This window comes from Myxine glutinosa, chromosome 1 (assembly GCF_964187855.1).
Source record: "Myxine glutinosa chromosome 1, kmMyxGlut1.1, whole genome shotgun sequence".
NCBI lineage: Eukaryota > Metazoa > Chordata > Myxini > Myxiniformes > Myxinidae > Myxine > Myxine glutinosa.
Genome location: NC_136261.1, coordinates 264,906,279 through 264,926,870, shown reverse-complemented (window position 1 = coordinate 264,926,870; position 20,592 = coordinate 264,906,279). Strand labels below are relative to the sequence as shown.

At 44.7% G+C, this 20,592-nt stretch overlaps 2 protein-coding genes across 7 annotated transcripts in view; one reads left to right on the top strand and one right to left on the bottom strand.

The window, feature by feature from the left end:
• WDR75 (WD repeat domain 75) overlaps nt 1-20,592 on the top strand; it is a 150,650-nt gene that overhangs the window by 13,523 nt on the left and 116,535 nt on the right. The gene's annotated exons all lie outside the window — the stretch shown is intronic.
• The window catches only part of LOC137436963 (mitogen-activated protein kinase kinase kinase 20), a 145,324-nt gene that overhangs the window by 100,520 nt on the left and 24,212 nt on the right, over nt 1-20,592 (bottom strand). For 4 of the 5 annotated variants that reach the window (XM_078786570.1, XM_068131217.2, XM_068131226.2 and 1 more), the window contains 3 exons: nt 18,082-18,169; nt 16,172-16,273; nt 12,906-12,971 (listed from right to left, as the gene is read on the bottom strand). In XM_078786570.1, coding sequence (XP_078642696.1) covers nt 12,906-12,971; nt 16,172-16,273; nt 18,082-18,169 — 256 coding nt within the window. Of the gene's footprint in view, nt 1-12,905; nt 12,972-16,171; nt 16,274-18,081; nt 18,170-20,592 lie in introns of those variants that run through there. The other variant, XM_078786581.1, reaches the window with a different exon arrangement.

Below are 20,592 nucleotides of genomic sequence, written 5' to 3'. Positions count from 1 at the left end.
GAGGGGGGTGGATTTTGCAAGTATCGTGCTCTGCATGACGTCTTCTTGTATTAATTTTTTTCTGATAAGTGTGCAAACCAGCAACCCTCGGAACTTACATACCAACTGTGTACGCAACAAAAAAGCACATAAATCCAAATTGCGTGAATATCAATATTTTTATACCTCTCCATGCACTGTACGGACCCGTGAGCACTTAAATGAGACATCACTCAGTATTATACGTGCTATGATTACAATGTTTACCCCATTCAGACACAATCTAGCAACTTGCATTTATACATACTAGGGCATGCCCGTACTATATATATATCTAAAATTATATCCCCCCCCTCTATTTACATGAAATGGTTTGGTCCAAAGCGAACGGCTTGCGAGTACGGTGACAATCCCCCCCCCCTCTATTTACATGAAATGGTTTGGTCCAAAGCGAACTGCTTGCGAGTACGGTGACAATCCCCCCCCTCTATTTACATGAAATGGTTTGGTCCAAAGCGAACGGCTTGCGGAGTTTGGTAAAGAAATCGCCATAGCGTGCACAAACGCGCAGGAAAGCGAAAGAATCGCAAAGTAGTTTTAATTAGTTTTAAAACATAGTTTAACGCCAACATAGTTTGCCAACGTGAAATAAATGAATACGCTCTCAAATGTGCCGTCCGAGGCAGAGTCTGTTCGCCACGTTCGGCACACGTGATAGCTCGCTGCTCTCTGATTGGTTGAATCGTTTTTTGGACATAGCTCGCTAACTACTTGTCCGATTAATATGAAACCTTGAAAAGGCACATCCTCGGGTCCCCAGCAATATACCTGGCAAGTTTAAAGTATATCGGACCTGTGGTTGTCGAGAAACAGCGGTCACAGACATACAGACATACATACATACATACATACATACATACACACAGAGATTACTGGAATTATAGATACTAGGGCATTGCCCGTACGTGGGTGCCCGTTCCGTGGCCAAAAAAAAAAAAAAACGCTACCCGTACGCTCTACCCCGCCCGTACGCCCGTAAACAAAAAAAGCAACGCTCTTCGCTTCCGCCCTTCGCTCTGACTGAATTGGGAGAAATAATGCGCATAAGAAATCGAATTACGTACCGTAATGGCGGTCAGCTCGTAACGCGCTCAGCTCCGCTCGTCTCACATCGGCCACGCCTACGCAACAGAGCGTTCTGTGATTGGCTGCCGGAAGATAAGTCGTCACTGTCCGGAAGTTCGCAAATCGCAGTTAGGATGAATCGTTTTAATTTAATCGCAGTTTGAATTCGTTTTAAAACATAGTTTAACGGCAACATAGTTGAAAAGCCTTGCCTTGCTGCAAACAGCTGCTGCAAACAACAACAACATGGAAGGCTGCACTGTCCGGAAGTTGGCATATCGCAGTTACGATTATTTTAGTGTTAATGGCCAATTATTCAATTAGCGCCAACGTATTTTGGCTGTTTGCAATTTAATCGCAAGGAAAAGTAGAAAGAGAAGAGGGAAAAAAAGAAAAGCCTTGCATTAACGCATTAACGCTTGCATTGCATTAACGGTTCGGCACACGTGATAGCTCGCTGCTCTCTGATTGGTTGAAGCGTTTTTTGGACATAGCTCGGTAGGTACTTGTCCGATTAATTACAAACCTTGAAAAGGCACATCCTCGGGTCCCCAGCAATATACCTGGCAAGTTTCAAGTATATCGGACCCGTGGTTGTCGAGAAACAGCGGTCACAGACAAACACACAGACACACAGACACACAGACACACAGACACACAGACAGACACACAGAGATTGCTGGAATTATAGATAGATATATATATATATATATATACTGTATATATATATATATATATATATATATATATATATATATATATATATATATATATATATATATATATATATATATATATATATATATATATATATGTGTGCCAAGGAGGGTATATATATATGTATTGTTGCGGACGCGGTTAAAGATGTTATTTTACCGAGCGGTTGGTATTACCGCGACCGAACAGTTATTCCCCGATTAGAACCCGATTCCACCCAAACGTTGGCCGGATCGCACCGCGGCTGCTCAATGAGGGAAAAGACTAAAACGATGAATGCAAAGAGGAAGACGAAGGCAAAGAAAGGTTTGGAAATACTACTAAATTTATTTACTATTTACACACATAAGCAAAAAGAAAGCAGTCACGTTTATTTACAACTCATAAGACGCAGGTGACACAGTGCAAATACTAGCTTACCTACAGTCTTAATTAACCCAGGACAGAACAAACAAAAGACAGACTCACGCGGGGAATGATGACAGAATGGCAGGAGGTGGATGGCTGGAGGTGAACGCTTGGTGGAGCCAACGCGGAGCTTGGTGGAGCTTTGGTGGAGGTGAACGCTTGGTGGGAGCCAACGCGGAGCTTGGTGGAGCCTTGGTGGAGGTGAACGCTTGGTGGAGCCAACGCGGAGCTTGGTTGAGCCTTGGTGGAGGTGAACGCTTGGTGGAGCCAACGCGGAGCTTGGTGGAGCCTTGGTGGAGGTGAACGCTTGGTGAGCCAACGCGGAGCTTGGTTGGAGCCTTGGTGGAGGTGAACGCTTGGTGGAGCCAACGCGGAGCTTGGTGGAGCCTTGGTGGAGGTGAACGCTTGGTGGAGCCAACGTGGCTGGTGGGGGGGTTGGTGTGACGGGTTCTCTCTCCTTCCCTCACAAGCTTCAGGACTCTTCTCTCTCTTTCTTAGTCCCACCCAGTCCAACAACTTCCTCTCTTGCTTAGTCCAACTCAAGGCCTTTCTGTCTTCTGATCTCCTCCCTCCTCGACTCTCTCCGGGGGCCTCTGCCTCGGGTTATATATGCCCCACCCTTGACCCTTTTGCGAACCTTCCCAAAACGTTCTCTCTCCGCCCTCTAAAGCCAACCCCTCGTTCTGGGTTGGTCGGCAAGGGCTGGTTCACTCCTCCCCTCTATGACGAGGTGGGGACCCGCCTTTCTTCCCCAACCCTGCCTCGTGGCCAATGGTGGATGAAGAGAAAACCGCCCAAAATGCAGTTGGCAATGCGAATGGCAATTGATGAAAAGGGGGAATGGAAGTTTTGGGAGTGGGAATGAAGGGAATCTATCTCTTTCACTTGGTGCAATGGAGTACTTCTATTAATGGGAGACACAGCCTTACCCTAAAACACAGAATAAGATATAACTATCGAACAGGGGTATTCTATGATTGGCTGACGTGTATGCTTGTGGACTAATTATGGGACGCCCTTTGACCTTTACACAGCTCCGGAGGCAGGAGGCGCAGAATAACAATAATAATAATAATAAAGCACACAATCAAAAAAAAATACAGTCCTCATATCCGCAACAGTATATATGTATGTATGTGTGTGTATATATATATATATATATATATGTATATATATATATATATATATATATATATATATGTATATATATATATATATATATATGTATATATATATATATATTATATATGTATATATATATATATATATATATATATATATATATATATATATATATATATATATACAGTAGTGACCCCTAATTCCGAACGCCCCTCATCTCGAACTACTCTAATTCCGAACCGTAAATTCGAGAAAATTTTGTCCCTAATTCCGAATGTATTTCTATAACCGAACCGCCAACATAGCGTTAGCGTCGTTCATATTTCCCGCCGCGAGCGTCGAGATTTTGAAGGCTTTGAAGAACCTATTGTGCCTGCTATTGTAGCATTGGGTCAGTCCATGGGCTTGGAGGTGAGTGAAGATGTGGAGGAGTTAGTGGAGGATCACAGCAAGGAACTCACCACAGAAGAACTTCAGCACCTCCACAAGATGCAGCAAGAAGAAGTGGCAGTGGAAATTTATTCAGAGGAGGAAGAGGGAGCTAGTGGTAACATTTCCAGTGCTGAAATTAAAGAACTGTGCTTCCATTGGTCTAAAACACAGCCATTGTTGAAAGTGGCACCCCTAATAAAGCAGTGGTTAACAGGAGCATTAACTTGTTCGGTGACAATGTGATTGACCACTTCAGAAAAATTAAGAAAAGTCGCCAACACCAGGCAACTTTGGAGAGGTGGTTCTCTAAAGAAAGCAAGCCTAGTGAGCCCCAACCCTCTACAAGTGGTGTTAAGAGACAAAGAGAGCAAACACCAGAAGCACAGTCATCTGATGTTAGCTTGGAAGGTGCCTCACCTTCCAAGCAATAAAACCCTCTCCCTCCTTCCTCCTCTCCAGCTTCCACATGCACCATCAGAACTCTCCACTAAGGTAAATGCAGTTATTTTCATGTTAAGTACATTTATTTCTTGTTATTATTATTATTATTATTATTTGTATTTAGGGCATTTACTCATCTTATTTACCTTGAATCATGTGTATTTGCAGTTAACAGTGTCTTGATAATGGATTTTTGGGGTCCAGGAACGGATTAATTCACTTTCCATTATTTCTAATGAGGAAAATAGTTTCTAATTCCGAACTTTTCCCAATCCGAACTTCCGCTGGAACGAATTAAATTCGGATTTAGAGGTTCCACTGTATATATATTGTTACGGTTCTCCGCCGCCCTTCTTCCCCTTACCAAGGGGGGATTAATCCCACTTGTTCTTTCTGGGCTTGGCGGAACCGAGACTTGAAACGCCTCTTCCGGGCAAAACGCAAAGTAGGGTTTCGGGACAAAGTCTCGCTCGTACCTAAATCCCTGCGCCGCCACGGAAGCGAGGAAGCAAGCCTCACACGAGCCACGTGTGATTTTGGTACACCGAGCAGATTGAGTACCACGTGGTCCGTGCAGTTTTAGATCGTGGAACCCGATTCGAGTGGTTCTATTCGTACCATGCTTAGCCAATGAGGAAATCACAGGAACGATCGAGTGGAAAAGGAAGAACACAGGTTTAGTTATTCCCACACGTATGTACAATGATCGGGACGCAGAGACACAGAGCAGCACTTAAACAGTCTTAGTCTTAACCCCCAGACTCGGGCCCGTCACACTCACACAGGGAATTGCAGATGGGTCGACGTGGTCATCCAGGAACGGCGCCGTCCAGCCCTCCACGGTCCCAGCATGTCCCGCGAAGATGACAGCAGGCAGTTGAAGGAACCTCGTAGCGTGTCTCCCAAACAAAAGCAGCCGATGAGGTATAAGGGAAAGTGCGCGTCTCTCAGCGCGGCTGGCGATTACACAGCCATTATCACTCGCGCGACTTAATGCACTGTACGCAGCTCGGCCTCCAGCTCAACCAAGCGTCACTTTATAAAAGCGCGTATTCCGGTTCATGCGCGTCTTTCTTCACACACGTATCTCTCAAAGTTCTTTGACGCTCTCAACGCCTGCTCGTAAAACGATTCCTCCTGGTTGGTCAGTGCGCGCGAGTCCTCTCTCTCATCAGCGAGTCCTCTCGGGGCTTTGCGCGATGGGTTATATAGATACGCCCCAAACCTTCTTGAACCCTCTCGAACCTTCCAACCATGCCCTGTGACGCAGTGCTGCCGCCACAACCTCTGAGCCCTGATTGGTGGCTTGTGCTTACCGTCAGCTCCTCTGCCGCCCTCATTCGGCTCCGCCCCGACCTTCCTAGGCCTGCCTCGTGTTAATTCGCCCAAAATGAACCAAAGTCAGCGCAAAGGGGCATGAGGCTAGGGAGGCTGGAGAGTCAGTAGAAGTAGGACCTATTCTCCTTACTCTACTCAACGCAGAACTAACATAGGAAAAGGACTAAGCTCACAAATACTCAGAAATAACTACACTATCGCGCGGCTACATGTTGCTTGTGTGACTATGGACGGGAAATTTTAACCTTTATTATACTGACTGTACAAAACTCAAAACCGCAACAATATATATATATACACAAAGAATTAAGTTAAGCACCCCCCCCCGTTTTTTTACAACCTCGCACATTACAAGTTTGTTGTCGTCAAAACAGTGTAATATACCCATGATATTGCTATATTTTCTGGAGAAGTGATATTATGGTCACATAAAAACATAACAATCATGCCGTTTTCAATATTTTATTCTGAATAATTTAAGGTGAAATTTTTTGGGAATTTTAGGCATATTTTCACCTCAATTTAAGTATGGAGCTATAGGTCCATCACGGACAGTGTGGATGACGTTTATGTTTTCTAACGTACAGTCATTGTTCTGAGAAGACCTCTAGCGATCTTTGCGTCAATAACGTGTGTAGGACCCACGTGATCGGATCACTGACTCAACCAATCACTTTTTTTCACTTTGATCACTCAATTTCATCAATGGATAATTGCTAATGTCATACCAATCATTATTTGATCTCACATACCTTAGAATATATGCCAATGTATACATATACACAAAGAATATATATTAGGGGGTGCTTACCTTAATTCGTTGTGTAGGGGTGCTTAACTTAATTCTTTGTGTATATATATATATATATATATATATATATATATATATATATATATATATATATATATATACATATATATATATATACATACATACATACAGACTTGGCATTTAATATGGAATATTTTTTTTGTGGGGGTGAACTTACTTTTCAAGTTGACTTAGAACCAAAAGTTCATTGGAATTATGTTGAAATTATTCTAGCTTTTTGTTAATGTGACGTTTAAAAGAAACAAAAACCACATTTGACATTTCGAAGCAAATAAATTGATCCTCGAAAGTGATGTAAACTGATATCGAACTCGATTCACGGACAGTACTGTGTTAAACTTCTGTACGTTTTCCAGAAGTATCTCTTTATTTTGCACATTAGCCAAAAAAAATTTCAACAAAAACAAAAGCTAAATTATGACTGGGATTACGGACAGTAAAATTACAGTTCAGTACTTCGTGTAACCCCCACGAGCATTCAGGAGAGCACGTACACGTTGAGGCATGCTGTTCACGAGATTTGCCAAGGTTTGGACAGGAATCGCTTGCCATGCAGTGACAATAGTCTGCTGCAATTCACGCACAGAGGTCGGCTGCTGGTCCAAGTTGTCGATTTGATGCGTTAATTCTGGCCACAAGTTCTCTATCAGATTCATATCCGGGGACATGGCAGGCCACTCCATATGCTCTACACCACGTTCAGCAAGAAAGTGTTGGATCATGCGAGCACGATGAGGCCGTGCATTGTCATCTTGGAAGACAAAGTTTCCTCGAAAGGCTGCACGAGCAAATGGAAGCAATGTTTCTTCCAGAATGACCTGTACTTGAACTGGTTCAGGTTTCCATTCAGAACAACCAGGTCATTTTGCCCCCTGCATGAAAAGCAGCCCAAACGGTCACCCCACCACCTCCAGCTTGGACTCTTGGCACTATACAATCTTCGTTGTGGGCTTCATGCACTTGTCTGCGCACTCGGACGCGGCCATCTTGACGATAGACCAGAAATCTAGACTCGTCACTGAAGGTCACGTGATTCCAGTGTCCTGGCTGCCATTGATGGTGCTCTCTAGCCCACTGCAATCGGCGCTGGCTGTGTTGTCTGGTCAGGCGTGGCTTTCTCAGGGGACGCCTGGCACGATAGCCTGCTTGAACCAGTCGTTGGTTGACCAGCCTTCTGGATACAGGCACATTTGTCAGTTGATGCCACTCAGCCTTACGCCGATTAGCTGACTTGGTATGGCCATTGCAGACTAACCGGTGCAGCTGGCGATCATCTCTCCTTGTGGTTCTGCGTGGACGTCCTGGCCTCGGTATTGGAGTAGGGACACCCCTCTGAGCATTTCGTTTCAGGATCTTTGACACCTGACCTTGAGTGATGCCATTCTGCCGAGCAATAGCACGCTGTTTCATGCCAGAATTTCGTAAAGCCACCACTGCATGACAAACAGCATTGTCAAGTTGACGGACCATCTCCAGAGGAAGCGGCAATAACTTTTGTAGACATGCAGCAGTTGTTTTCCACTAATACAGAACGCAACAACCCTTGTATACCTGATTGTGAAGCCAATCGTCAAATGTACCTGTCCTTACATTTTGTCACGCCACCTGTGATATAATCCTGTTATTGACTTCTTGCTGCGAAAGACATTCAGTGACATGGTTCTTTCAACAAAGACATCACCGAAGGGTAAAAAAAACTCACCAGATTGATATACTGAGTTCAGAAAGTAAACCCGTCAAGAAAAAAAAAAAATATTCCATATTAAATGCCAAGTCTGTATATATATACATTATACAGTATATATATATATATATATATATATATATATATATATATATGTATATATATATATATATATATATATATATATTGTTACTGATCGCGGTTTAGGATGTTGTTTGCCGAGCGAAGGCTCCGCGACCGAACAGTTGTTCCCCGACTCACCCGATTCACCCAGAACTTTGGCCGTATCGCACCGCAGCTGCCCAATCTGGAAAAGACTAAAACGACGAAATGCAAAGAGGAAAAGGAATAAGACGAGAAGACGGACAGAAGAGTAATTGGATTTATTATACACACAAGCAAAAAGAAAGCAGTCACGTTTATTTACAACACATAAGACGCAGGTGACACAGTGCAAATACTAGCTTATACAGACTTAATTAAATACCCAGGGACAAGACACACAGAACAAACTCACGTACACAAGAAGGGTGGAAAGGCAGGAGGTGGATGGCTGGAGGGAGAGGAAGGTCCAAGGGGGTCCTGCAGCACGATCGGCGCGTTTAGCAGCCGCCGTTCCTTCGCGGCCCTGCTCAAAACCGCCGTCCAGGCCCCAAGCGGCTGTTGGGTGTTGTTGCTGCTGTGGCCGCCGCTTGCTTTGCCAGGACTCGTCTGACTCGTCTGGTCCAAACCCTCAACTCAACAACACTCTTGCACGTCTCCCTGTCCAACCACTCTTTCTCTCTTGGTCCAACCACTCTTTCTCTTTCTTGGTCCAACCACTCTTTCTCTCTCTTGGTCCACTCACTCCTCACCACCGACCACCCCACGCTTCTTGCGCGCGCGCCTTTATAGCGCCTCCGGCGATCAAGCCGCCGGCCTTCAGGACACGCCCATCGGTGTGCTCACCTCGGCCCTGGTTGGTCACGCGACCCTCTGGCTCCGCCCTTGATGACGACGGGCGGGCACGCCCCTCTTCCCCGACCCGAGCACATGTTCAATGGTGGTTTTGGAGGGGATGTAATTGGCAATCGAGGCTTGGCAATGACGAAAGGGGAAATGGAGGTTTTGGGAATGGGAATGAAAGGGGATCTATTCTCTTTCACTGGTGCAATGGAGTACTTCAATTAATGGGAGACACAGCCTTACCCTAAAACACAGAATAAGATATAACTATCGAACAGGGGTATTCTATTATTGGCTGACGTGTATGCTTGTGGACTAATTATGGGATGCCCTTTCACCTTTACACAGCTCCGGAGGCAGAGGGTGCAGAATAAACAATAATAATAATAATAAAGCACACAATCCAAAAAATACAGTCCTCATATCCGCAACAATATATATATATATATATATATATATATATATATATATATATATATTATATATATATATATATATATATATATATTATATATATATATATATATATATATATATATATATATATATATATATTGTTGAGGATCTCTCGAGACCGTCGACGTACAGAGGGGGGGTTAAACCCCTTTTCCCCCTTCGAGCTTCGAGTCCACGAGGCCGAGTCGCCACTCCCGTAGCGAGCATGTGGAAGGGTATCTGGTTGAGTCTCTACATACCTTCGATACACACGCCGCCACGAGAATGGGGACTGGACCTCGCACAAGCCACGCTAATCGGATACGCCAAGTGGTTTGCGTGTCACGTGACTTGTGCCGTTAATTCCTATTGAACCCAATTTGAGCGGTTTTATTCGTACAGTGCTAGGCCAATGGATGGAAATGACAGGAACGATCAAATGGAAGGAAGAACACAGGTTTATTTACAACTATACAGTGATCAGGGTAAAGAGAAGAGACACAGAGCAGATATTTAGTCAATCTTACTTAAATCCCGGACAAGGGCCCACTCACTCACGTGGGGAAAACGAGGAAGGACAAGTTCGCGCTCCAAACGCGCCTTGGCACCGTTCGCTCCGGACAGCTCGCCGGGCGTGGCCCTCGAAGTGTTCGCGGCACGTGTGCTGGGAGCACAGGCAGGGAGATCGTGCGTCTGTGGCTCCGGGATGGATAATCTTCACAAGCGCCGCTATCAGCTGCAGCAGTCCGCAGGGCACAGGGAGAGTTCGTTCACAGAGAGGGCTATAACAAGCAACTGACTGACTTCACTCGTGACTACAATGTGTCTTTCTCACTGGGACTTGGTCACTGCTGCACTCGTAGACTGAGGGGCTGGGCGACTCGCTCAGGGGGGCCCGGGGCAGGGTCTTATATCGCCCCTCCCCAGTCTTACCCGAATGTTCCAAGCCCCACCCCTCACTGCCGTTGTTAGCCACTCCCCTTGAGCTCCGATTGGCTGCTCGCCGCTTACCGGCCACTCCCCGGCAGCTCCTCCTTCGGGCCTTTCCAGACTTATTCCAGGCCTAGCACGTGGCATTCTAGCCCAAAGAACACCGAACTTACTGGCCTGCTCAATGCATACTAACACAGGAAAGGAGACTAGGCTTACATTTAATAAGAAATAACTGAACTAAAGCGAGGCTACATGTTGTGGTGCAACTACCTACGAGGGGGGGGGGGGGTTATTCTTTATTCGCAAAACCGCAACAATATATATATATATATATATATTGTTAGGGTTAGGGTTAGGTTAGGGTTAGGGTTAGGGTTAGGGTTAGGGTTAGGGTTAGATCTTTGCTTATATATATATATATATATATATATATCTTTGCTTATATATATATATATATATATATATATATATATATATATATATATATATATACATATATATATATATATATATATATATATATATATATATATATATATTGTTGCAGTTTTTAGAACCTTCACTATCAAATTTAGCATTAAAATTCCTTATAAATAACCCCAATGTACATTTCCCCTTAATTGGCTGTTAATTGAAATGAGTGCACCTTAGCTAGTCCATGTACAAGCACGTAGCCAATCATAGGACCTCTCGATAGTTATATCCATATTCTGTGTTCTAAATAAGGCTGTGTGTCCAATAGTCGATCTTACGTTGCACCAAATCAAATAAGATAGATCCCCCTTTCGATTGCCCAAAGCCTACATTTCCAACAGCATTCGCCTACATCTCCAACAGCATTTGCCTCCATTGCGCACGTGGTCAGCTCGAAGAAGAAGGGCATTGCCCGCCCATCATCATCAGAAGGTGGAGCCAAGAAAGCCCTTGCTGACCAACCAAGAATGAGTGGGTTTGGCTTGAGAGGGCGGAGAAAGAAAGATCGAGCAGGTTCGTGAAGGTTCCAGGGCATGGCTATATAACCCGTTACGGGAAGCCCCCACCAAGAGATGAGTAAGGGAGCGCAGATGAGTAAGGAAGCGCAGATGAGAGAGGGAGCACGAATCAAGAGTTCTGTGAAGGAGGTGCGTGATCCAGCTGAGCGTGAAAGAACGCAGGAGGCAGAGAACGCAGGGGGCAGAGGACGCCGAGAAAGCTGCCGGTGCAAAGCCGAGTGCGTAGAGTCACCGTTTGCTCACTTCCAGCCCGGAGCGTGGAGCTGGAGCGGACGTCGTTGCCGCGTTTTCCCGCCGCACCTTCCAGCCCTGCAGTTCTGCACAGACCCTTCTTCTCCCTCCAGCCAATCCTACCTGCAATTCCCCATTCGTGTGAGTCTGTTTGTGTTGTCCTGTCCCTGGGTATAAGTTAAGACTGTATAAGCTAAGGATTGCCCTGTGTATCTGCTTCTTCCTCTTCCCTGTAAATTACTTCATTCTTCTTTTCTTCTTTGGGTTTTGTGTAAATAATAATAAATATCTGTTCTCCCTTTACTTTGGTTTTCATTCACATCCGATCACTTTCGTGATTGCTTAATTGAGTACCTGTGGCACGATTTTTGGCCAACCGCTTCGCAATCGGGTTAGTCATTGCTAACGGCCCGCGCCGCAGTTCGCTCGCTCGGCACAATCAATCAATTACGCTGCGGCACGGGCGGGGGTATTTCCTCGCTGACGGCCGGTGGTAATACTTAGGTATTAAGACTAATTGGGCTTACGACCCTACGTACCATCGGCCATCAGTGACGTCATACTTCCAGGACCGGCGGAGACGGCCAGCTTAACAGGACAAGGGGATTAACCCCCCCTTGCTAACGGGAGAGCCGTCCCCCGAGATCCGTAACAACATATATATATATATATATATATATATATATATATATATATATATATATATATATATATATATATATATATATATATATATATATATATATATATATATATATATGATTACAACATAAGCAAAGTTGGATTTTCATTGCTTTCAGAATGCTGAGTGCATTTCAGGAACGTTAACAAGACAATACCACTGTGCATTGCACTGAATATCAACTTTGCCCTCAAATAATTTTGCATTCTATTATTACGACGATGCAATTTTACTTTACCTGGTCTACCTTTGCCATACTCTAGTGGGAAAACAACCTAAAATAGTCAATGTGGATGAAGAAAATCAATACCTGCTCAGATGCAATTACAGAATGATCCACAAGCTTGTTCAAGGATTGTTTTAAATACCAGGAAAAGGCAAAATCCTAAAATATTAAAGCTAATAATATTGATAAGTTAGCCTATAGATAATCTTGGGCTTTCTCTATTGACCTTACAAACTAACCCATACCTATAAACTCAGTCATAAACAAAAACATTTTCTGTTCAATCTCACCTTCCTAATTTTGACAATGTTATAGCAACCAAACTAATTTTAAACCTTCTTATGGAAGAATGTGATTAAAAACAAAACAAAAAAAAAAAATACCATTTCTGGACTTCAGATCTCTGTGGATGACTTTAAATGGAGCTTCTTCATGCAGGTAATTCAAACCTGTGGGGTTAGAACTATTATGACGACAGACATGTACTTCAGGAAAGATTGAAAAACCACAACGTTCCAAAAATAGTCTTTCCTGATCCAAAATAATTGTCTGGTGTAACAACTTCCCAAGATCAAGGATTTTTAAAGATTTGATCCTTTCTCATTCAGCTGCGGTTTTTTTCACGAGAATAACTTTGGCCTTTGGTAAATGTTGCCCATTTGCTCTAGCCCGAGACTATTGGAGTTTTCTGATGTCATCCCTCTTCACCAGCATTGATAAAACAAGGATTCAAGTCCTTGTCTAAGACACAGCCCCTGAGCACACCTTAAAAAATGGGACGTGTAGATTTTACAAGGAAATAACTTAAAAAAATAATTATGTAGGCAGCAGTGATGGTAAAGTGTATATAAATATATAAATAACTCAAAGAGGTATGTTGGTAGTGGAGATGGGAAAGTGTGTATAAGTAAATAAATAATGCAAGGTGGCATGTCGGATTGTCGGTAGCCGTGATGGTAAAGTGTGTGTATAAATACATCATTCATCATTCAACAAAAACATGCCCACAAGATCGAGAAAGTCATCAAGAAAGAGTCAATGAACTTGGCATACTGTGGACCACTTTGCATACTCGAATTAAAAAGATCGTCAGTTGAAACCCTAGTGAATTCACCATCATTTGTCAATGAACCGAGTGATGCTGATATGGATCGGCACTGTGCATCATGTGACGTCTCGCATGATACCCTCTCGACTGTCCTGTCTTGAGGAAAAGTGTTATTTTCAGGTGAATGTGCCATCTATTAACACGAAAAGGACTGGGCTTTTTCAGTGGCTCAAAAGACTGCGGTGAGGGGGGGGGGGGGGGGGGAGAGACGGGGAGGAGGGCCATGATGGCCCCCTAAGATCTCAGCTATAAAATGTTCGATCGTTGCCAAATTTGGTATGCTCATACTGCTCTCTCGTGGCTAATTTGTCACCACAGAAGGAGGACCAGTTATGGAGATTGGATGGCTCACCATCGCTCTTCGTTGCCATTCTCATGCCCCAAGCCACACATCGCACTGTGCTTCACCAACCTGCACACCACACCACATCCAGCAACACCAGCTCATGTCTGCCCCAAGTCCTCACCTGCTACCTTTGTTGGGTGGATCTGGTATTGTCGGCGCAATAGAAGGGAATAGTTTTTATCATTGTATATAAATTTGTGTTTCTTTTCCCCCATCATCCCTATCTGTGTATGTCGTTCGCTATAATCTGTTCTGTTATTTATTGATCGTCCTGCCCTTCCATATCCCCCGTATTCCTTTTCTAAAAACATTTAATTACAAGAAATGTCTTCCCGCCTTTTGCCTTCGCGTGCAATATCCGCGCAAATTTTATTTGTCTATTTTTGGGGCATTGTAAATGATAAAGAACACAGTATAAACTAGAACGGCAATCTGTCGAGTGCATATTCCTCCACCAGGTTGAACAGTATACGTTTTGTAGCCCTGATAGGCCAGATCTGCATCCGTACCTTAACCAACATCTAATCAGCTTGTTCTTGACATCTACCCATCGCATCCACCAAGTTTTGTCCGAATTCGTCCATAACTTTTTGAGATCTTCTTTTCCTCCTCCTCTTCCCTTTATAAGGGGTGAGGTCCAATAGTACCAAGCTTTTGCCCTGCTTTGACGACTATAATCCTCCACTTCCCTCTGCCTTCAGCCAACACTTTCCACTCTCCAACCACCCTCACCTAACTGTTATCACTCCTCACACAATCCTCTTCTCTCAAGTATGGTCAACCTCTTTTCCTCCTACCTTGCTCCCTCAACCTATCTGCTATCTCTGCCATTCTCTCTTCCCCAACTACACCAAGTGTCCAGCCCATCTCAGCTGGCATTTCGCCAATCTCCGGCAGGCTCATCTACACACCAATCTCATCCCAAGTTCATCCATCCTCCTTCTATCCACCCTCTTCACTTCGCAATCCTCCTGACCCAGTTATTCTCACAAACCTGCAGCATCTGTTGTTGTCTATGTCAGTGCCACCATTTCCAGACCGTAAAGGTAGGCCGGTATTACACACAACATCAGAACCCTCCCTTACAATTTCCTTGATATCTTTCTGTCTGCCATGAATCCCTCCACCCTCTTCCACTAATTCACTAACTTAACATGGAATACACCTCAACATGCAACCACATTGACGGCAATGGTGGGGAAATCCGCTCGGGGAGGAAACCCCCACTTTGGGAGGGGGGCAAATGAATGCGCTACAACCTTCATTGTGTAACCCTTAGTCATCCTTTCAAGTTTGGTTGAGATTGGATAAGTAATGACGGAATGTATCGCGGTCATTTGTCTGTTTGTCTGTTTGCTTATGGACTCAAAAACAGCTTGGCCTATCAACAAATTTTGCATGCATGCTTGGAGTACCCAGGGTCATGTTATTGCCACAGAAATTTTCCCCACTCCCCGTGCCCCACGAGGGTAGATTGACGACTTGCATTTTTTGTCTGTGCACGTCACATGGCGCAAGTCGTTTACTGACTCCTGCCAAGGAATTACTCGGCACGGGACAAAAATAGTTTGCCACACTACTACCCTCATCTAACCCCTCACCCTTCCCAACCCGTTCCCAGAGGCAGCCTTGGATTAACAATGGTGCCTGAGGAGCACAGGCCGGGGCCCTACATCTTGGAGAAGCCCTCAAACTTTACCTTTTTTGCCTTTACTTTTATTCATCATTTATCAGCTAACTGCCATGCTGGAAGTACGTTATAGCAACTCGAAGCCAGTGATATTTCCTGGAAATACCTTCGTATTGTTTTGTAATTATATGAAAAAGTAATAATATAAAATTTAATTCTGCACATCTGCAGGTAGCGATATAGCTCTGTACAAAGAGAGGGAGAGAGGGGCATGCACATCTGCCAATCAAAATAAATTTGGGTTTTATTTGAAATCAGGATTTCTTGGTTAATACTAGGGGGGTAGTGGTGCCCTTCACAGATTCATTGCCCAGGGTATTGGCTGTCTTAATCCAGCCTTGCCCAGAGGGAACGGGTGTTTCTTGTCTACGAAAATTCAACAATCAACGAATGGGAAAAAATAATATTGGTATTTGGGGTAAGAAAATAGATGCTGAAAATTTCAAAGAATGGGAAAAGTTTGAAATACTCCAAAATGTGAATGATCACATACCGATATCCTTACCTTTCGCAATATCCATGGCCCAAGTAATAATGAACTCATTCTTCATGTTGTTGCTTTCACTTTTCATGAGAAACTCAAAGAGGGATCCATTTGCAGCATACTCTGTGGAAATGTAATGGAACCGTTGCTTCAGTTAGGGATTATATATTATGGGTGAAGGAGTTCTATTTCGGTGGAAAGTTAAGTTTGTTGAGCTACAGACTTGGCATTTAATATGGATTATTTTTTTTCCTTGACTTGGGTTTTACTTTCTGAACTCAGTATATCAATCTGGTGAGTTTCTTTACCCTTTGGTGATGTCTTTGTTGAAAGAACCATGTCACTGATTGTCCTTCGCAGCAAGAAGTCAATAACAGGCTTATATCACAGGTGGCGTGACAAAATGTAAGGACAGGTACATTTGAGTTTTGACGATTGGGTTCACAATCGGGTATATAAGGGTTGTTGCGTTCTGTATTAGTGGAAAACAACTGCTGCACGTCTACAAAAGTTATTGCGGCTTCCTCTGGAGATGGTCCGTCAACTTGACAATGCTGTTTGTCATGGAGTGGTGGCTTTACGAAATTCTGGCATGAAACAGCGTGCTATTGCTCGGCAGTATGGCATCACTCAAGGACAGGTGTCAAAGATCCTGAAACGAAATGCTCAGAGGGGTGTCCCTACTCCAATACCGAGGCCAGGACGTCCACGCAGAACCACAAGGAGAGATGATCGCCAGCTGCACCGGTTAGTCTGCAATGGCCGTACCAAGTCAGCTAATCGGCTTAGGGCTGAGTGGCAGCAACTGACAAATGTGCCTGTATCCAGAAAGCTAGTCAACCAACGACTGGTTCAAGCAGGTGATCATGCCAGGCGTCCCCTGAGAAAGCCAAGCCTGACCAGACAACACAGCCAGCGCCCATTGCAGTGGGCCAGATAGCACCGTCAATGGCAGCCAGGACACTGGAAACACGTGACCTTCAGTGACGAGTCTAGATTTCTGGTCTATCGTCAAGATGGCCGCGTCCGAGTGCGCAGACAAGTGCATGAAGCCCACAACGAAGATTGTATAGTGCCAAGAGTCCAAGCTGGAGGTGGTGGGGGTGACCGTTTGGGCTGCTTTTCATGCAGGGGGCAAAACTGACCTGGTTGATCTGAATGGAAACCTGAACCAGTTCAAGTACAGGATCATTCTGGAAGAAACATTGCTTGCATTTGCTCATGCAGCCTTTCGAGGAAACTTTGTCTTCCAAAATGACAATGCACGGCCTCATCGTGCTCGCATGATCCAACACTTTCTTGGTGACCGTGGTGTAGAGCATATGGAGTGGCCTGCCATGTCCCTGGATATGAATCCGATAGAGAACTTGTGGCAGAATTAACGCGTCAAATCGACAACTTGGACCAGCAGCCGACCTCTGTGCGTGAATTGCAGCAGGCTATTGTCACTGCATGGCAAGAGATTCCTGTCCAAACCGTGGCAAATCTCGTGAACAGCATGCCTCAACGTGTACGTGCTCTCCTGAATGCTCGTGGGGGTTACACGAAGTACTGAACTGTAATTTTACTGCCCGTAATCCCAGTCATAATTAAACTTTTGTTTTTGTTGAAATTTTTTTTGGCTAATGTGCAAAATAAAGAGATACTTCTGGAAAACGTACAGAAGTTTAACACAGTACTGTCCGTGAATTGAGTTCGATATCAGTTTACATCACTTTCAAGGATCAATTTATTTGCTTCGAAATGTCAAATGTGGTTTTTGTTTCTTTAAAGGTCACATTAACAAAATCTAGAATAATTTCAACATAATTCCAATGAACTTTTGGTTCGAAGTCATCTTGAAAAGTAAGTTCACCCCCACAAAAAAAAAAATTCCATATTAAATGCCAAGTCTGTAGAAGACATCATGACATTGAATGGAAAGTCCTCACCTGTGACTATACAGTAGTTTGGTGGCTCAGAGACAGCTCCGTAAAACTTGATTACATTCTTGTGGCTCAAAACACTCAAAATTTCAGCCTAATGGGAAAAAAATTAAGCATCTTCACTCAGAAAGAGATAATTTTACACCATTTAATGAATGCAGTTATATTAATAATACAAGCCGACCAAATCTGCAAATATCCAACAGTTCCTTGTCTTGTTTATTCATTTTAAACATAATGTGTATTAATATTTTCACTTGTTAAATTTAACAACTTATTGGTTTATTAAAACATTCGATTGGGTAAACTCACCATGGATAATATGAAGATAATTTTAGGCTTATGAACGAAGTACAGGCTGTCCATAAAGTCGTGTTAGGTTTAAAATTATATTACAACCAAACCAAAATTCTATACAATTTGTCACATCTATATTATAAATCAGGAGTGTGTCTGTCCGACCATCCCGAAAAACTACTCCCTCAGTTTTGGAGTTAGCCCTGCAAAACCTTCTGTGGTACGTTTTGGGGTCCCAGCGGATGTTGTAAGGTAGGTAGGAGGTATCATAAATTCCTCAATAAAATTATAATTTTGAAATTGACTTGATATGGGCCTGCTGCCGAATCCGGAAGTGAACAGATGACGACAATGAGCTGGTTTGATAATCTCAATACAATCTTGATTTAACACTATTTTGTTATCGTATTAATGTACTAGCAGAAGTACCCGGCATTGCCGGGCGGGGGAGGAGGAGGGGAGGGGGAAGAGGAGGGGAGGGGAACGGGGGGCAAGGGGAAGGGGGGAGGGGGAAGGGGGGGGGAGGAGGAGGGGAGGGGGAAGAGGAGGGGGAGGGGAAGGAGGACAGGGGGGAGGGGGAGGGGGGAAGGGGGGAAGGGTGTGGGGGTGCCCGGGGGGAAGAAGGGCCCCTCCCCCCCTCCCCCTTCCCCTCGCCCCCCCTCCCCCCTTCCCCCTCCCCCCCCTTCACCCTCCCCCTCCCCTTTCCCCTCCCCCCCTTCACCTCCCCCTCCCCCCTCCCCTCCCCCCTCCCCCTTTCCCCCTCCGCCCTCCCTCTCCCCCCTCCCCTGTTCCCCTCCCCTCCTCTTCCCCCTCCCCTCCTCCTCCCCCTTAACACCAGGGGGGGTTGACTCAGCCTGTCATCCTACCGAGGTGGGCAAATTGAGTACCAGTTCACTGGTAATTCCCTGTGTGCCGCAAGAGGCGCCTAACAGGGTTGGCGGCACGAACCCGGAAGTCGGAACTCATTGTCGTCAAATAAATGTAGCATGTATGTTTCACTCTCTGTCACATGCCGTTGGTCCCATGTCAATTGGATGAAGTTGAAAAATTAACATTACGAAGTTTCTCTGGGACGTACTGATTCCGAATAATGAAGTTGAAAAATTAACGTTCCGAAATACACTAATTACGCTAACAGAAGCGCTGGCGCTGCGAAGCGCTAGAGGGAGCGCTGCGCTCCCTCCCCTTCGATTCCCTCCCTCTTCTGCTAGCGTTTCTGCGCTAATACGCTAATTTTAAAACCCGAAGTTTTTTTTAAATTGAAGGTGTGCTGTAGTTGCTCTGAGACGTACTGATTCCGAATATGCCTTTGGTTTTTCTCTGTGATGAGTAGTTCTCGAGTTATAAGAGGACAAACAAACAAACATACTTTACTGCTTTATATATATACTGAAACGCAAAAGAACTTACCACCTTTGAAACCTTTAAATGTAAACAATAACACTGCGTGTAGTAAATGTGTGAACTTATTTGTGGACAATAGTGTCCTCACTGTCAGACAAAACGGTCACGGATGGTCACTTGAACCTTCAATGGTCACTTCATAGCACAGCTGTTGAACAGCCGTTTTGACTGTCAGTGATTAGCCAAGGGGTACGGGATGATTTTAATGAGCTGCACGTGATGTCTTGATATTGGCTTTAAAAAGGCCAGTGCAAAATGGGCATTTCAATCAACATGCCACGATTGTCAAGGGATCAACGGCAGCGTGCCCTGGGCATGCTGCAAGGCAGACTGAGCTACCATGAGGTGGCACGTCGCCTTGGCTGTTCACACCAGACGATATCGGCCCTGGTGGACAGAGACACCCTCCACAACTCTGCAGATGACAGACCTCGATCAGGGAGGCCAAGAGTCACCACTGCAAGGCAGGACAGGCAGATGGTCCGAAGTCACCTGCAGGATCGATTCCGTCCAGCATCCCGCACTGCGGCAGAAACTCCGGGGCGTGCAAACCCACGGATCTCCAATGATACTGCACGAAGACGACTGCATGACTATGGCCTGACTGCCAGAAGACCATACAGAGGCCCCGTGATGACGGCTGCCCATCGCCGCAACCGACAGAGATGGTGCCAGCAGCATCAGCGGTGGACCTTGGCGCAGTGGAACGAGGTCGCTTTCAGCGATGAGTCAAGGTTCTGTGTGGACAGTCCTGATGGGCGTGAGCATGTCTGGAGAAGAACTGGTGAGCGATATGCCGATTGTTGCGTGCGTCAA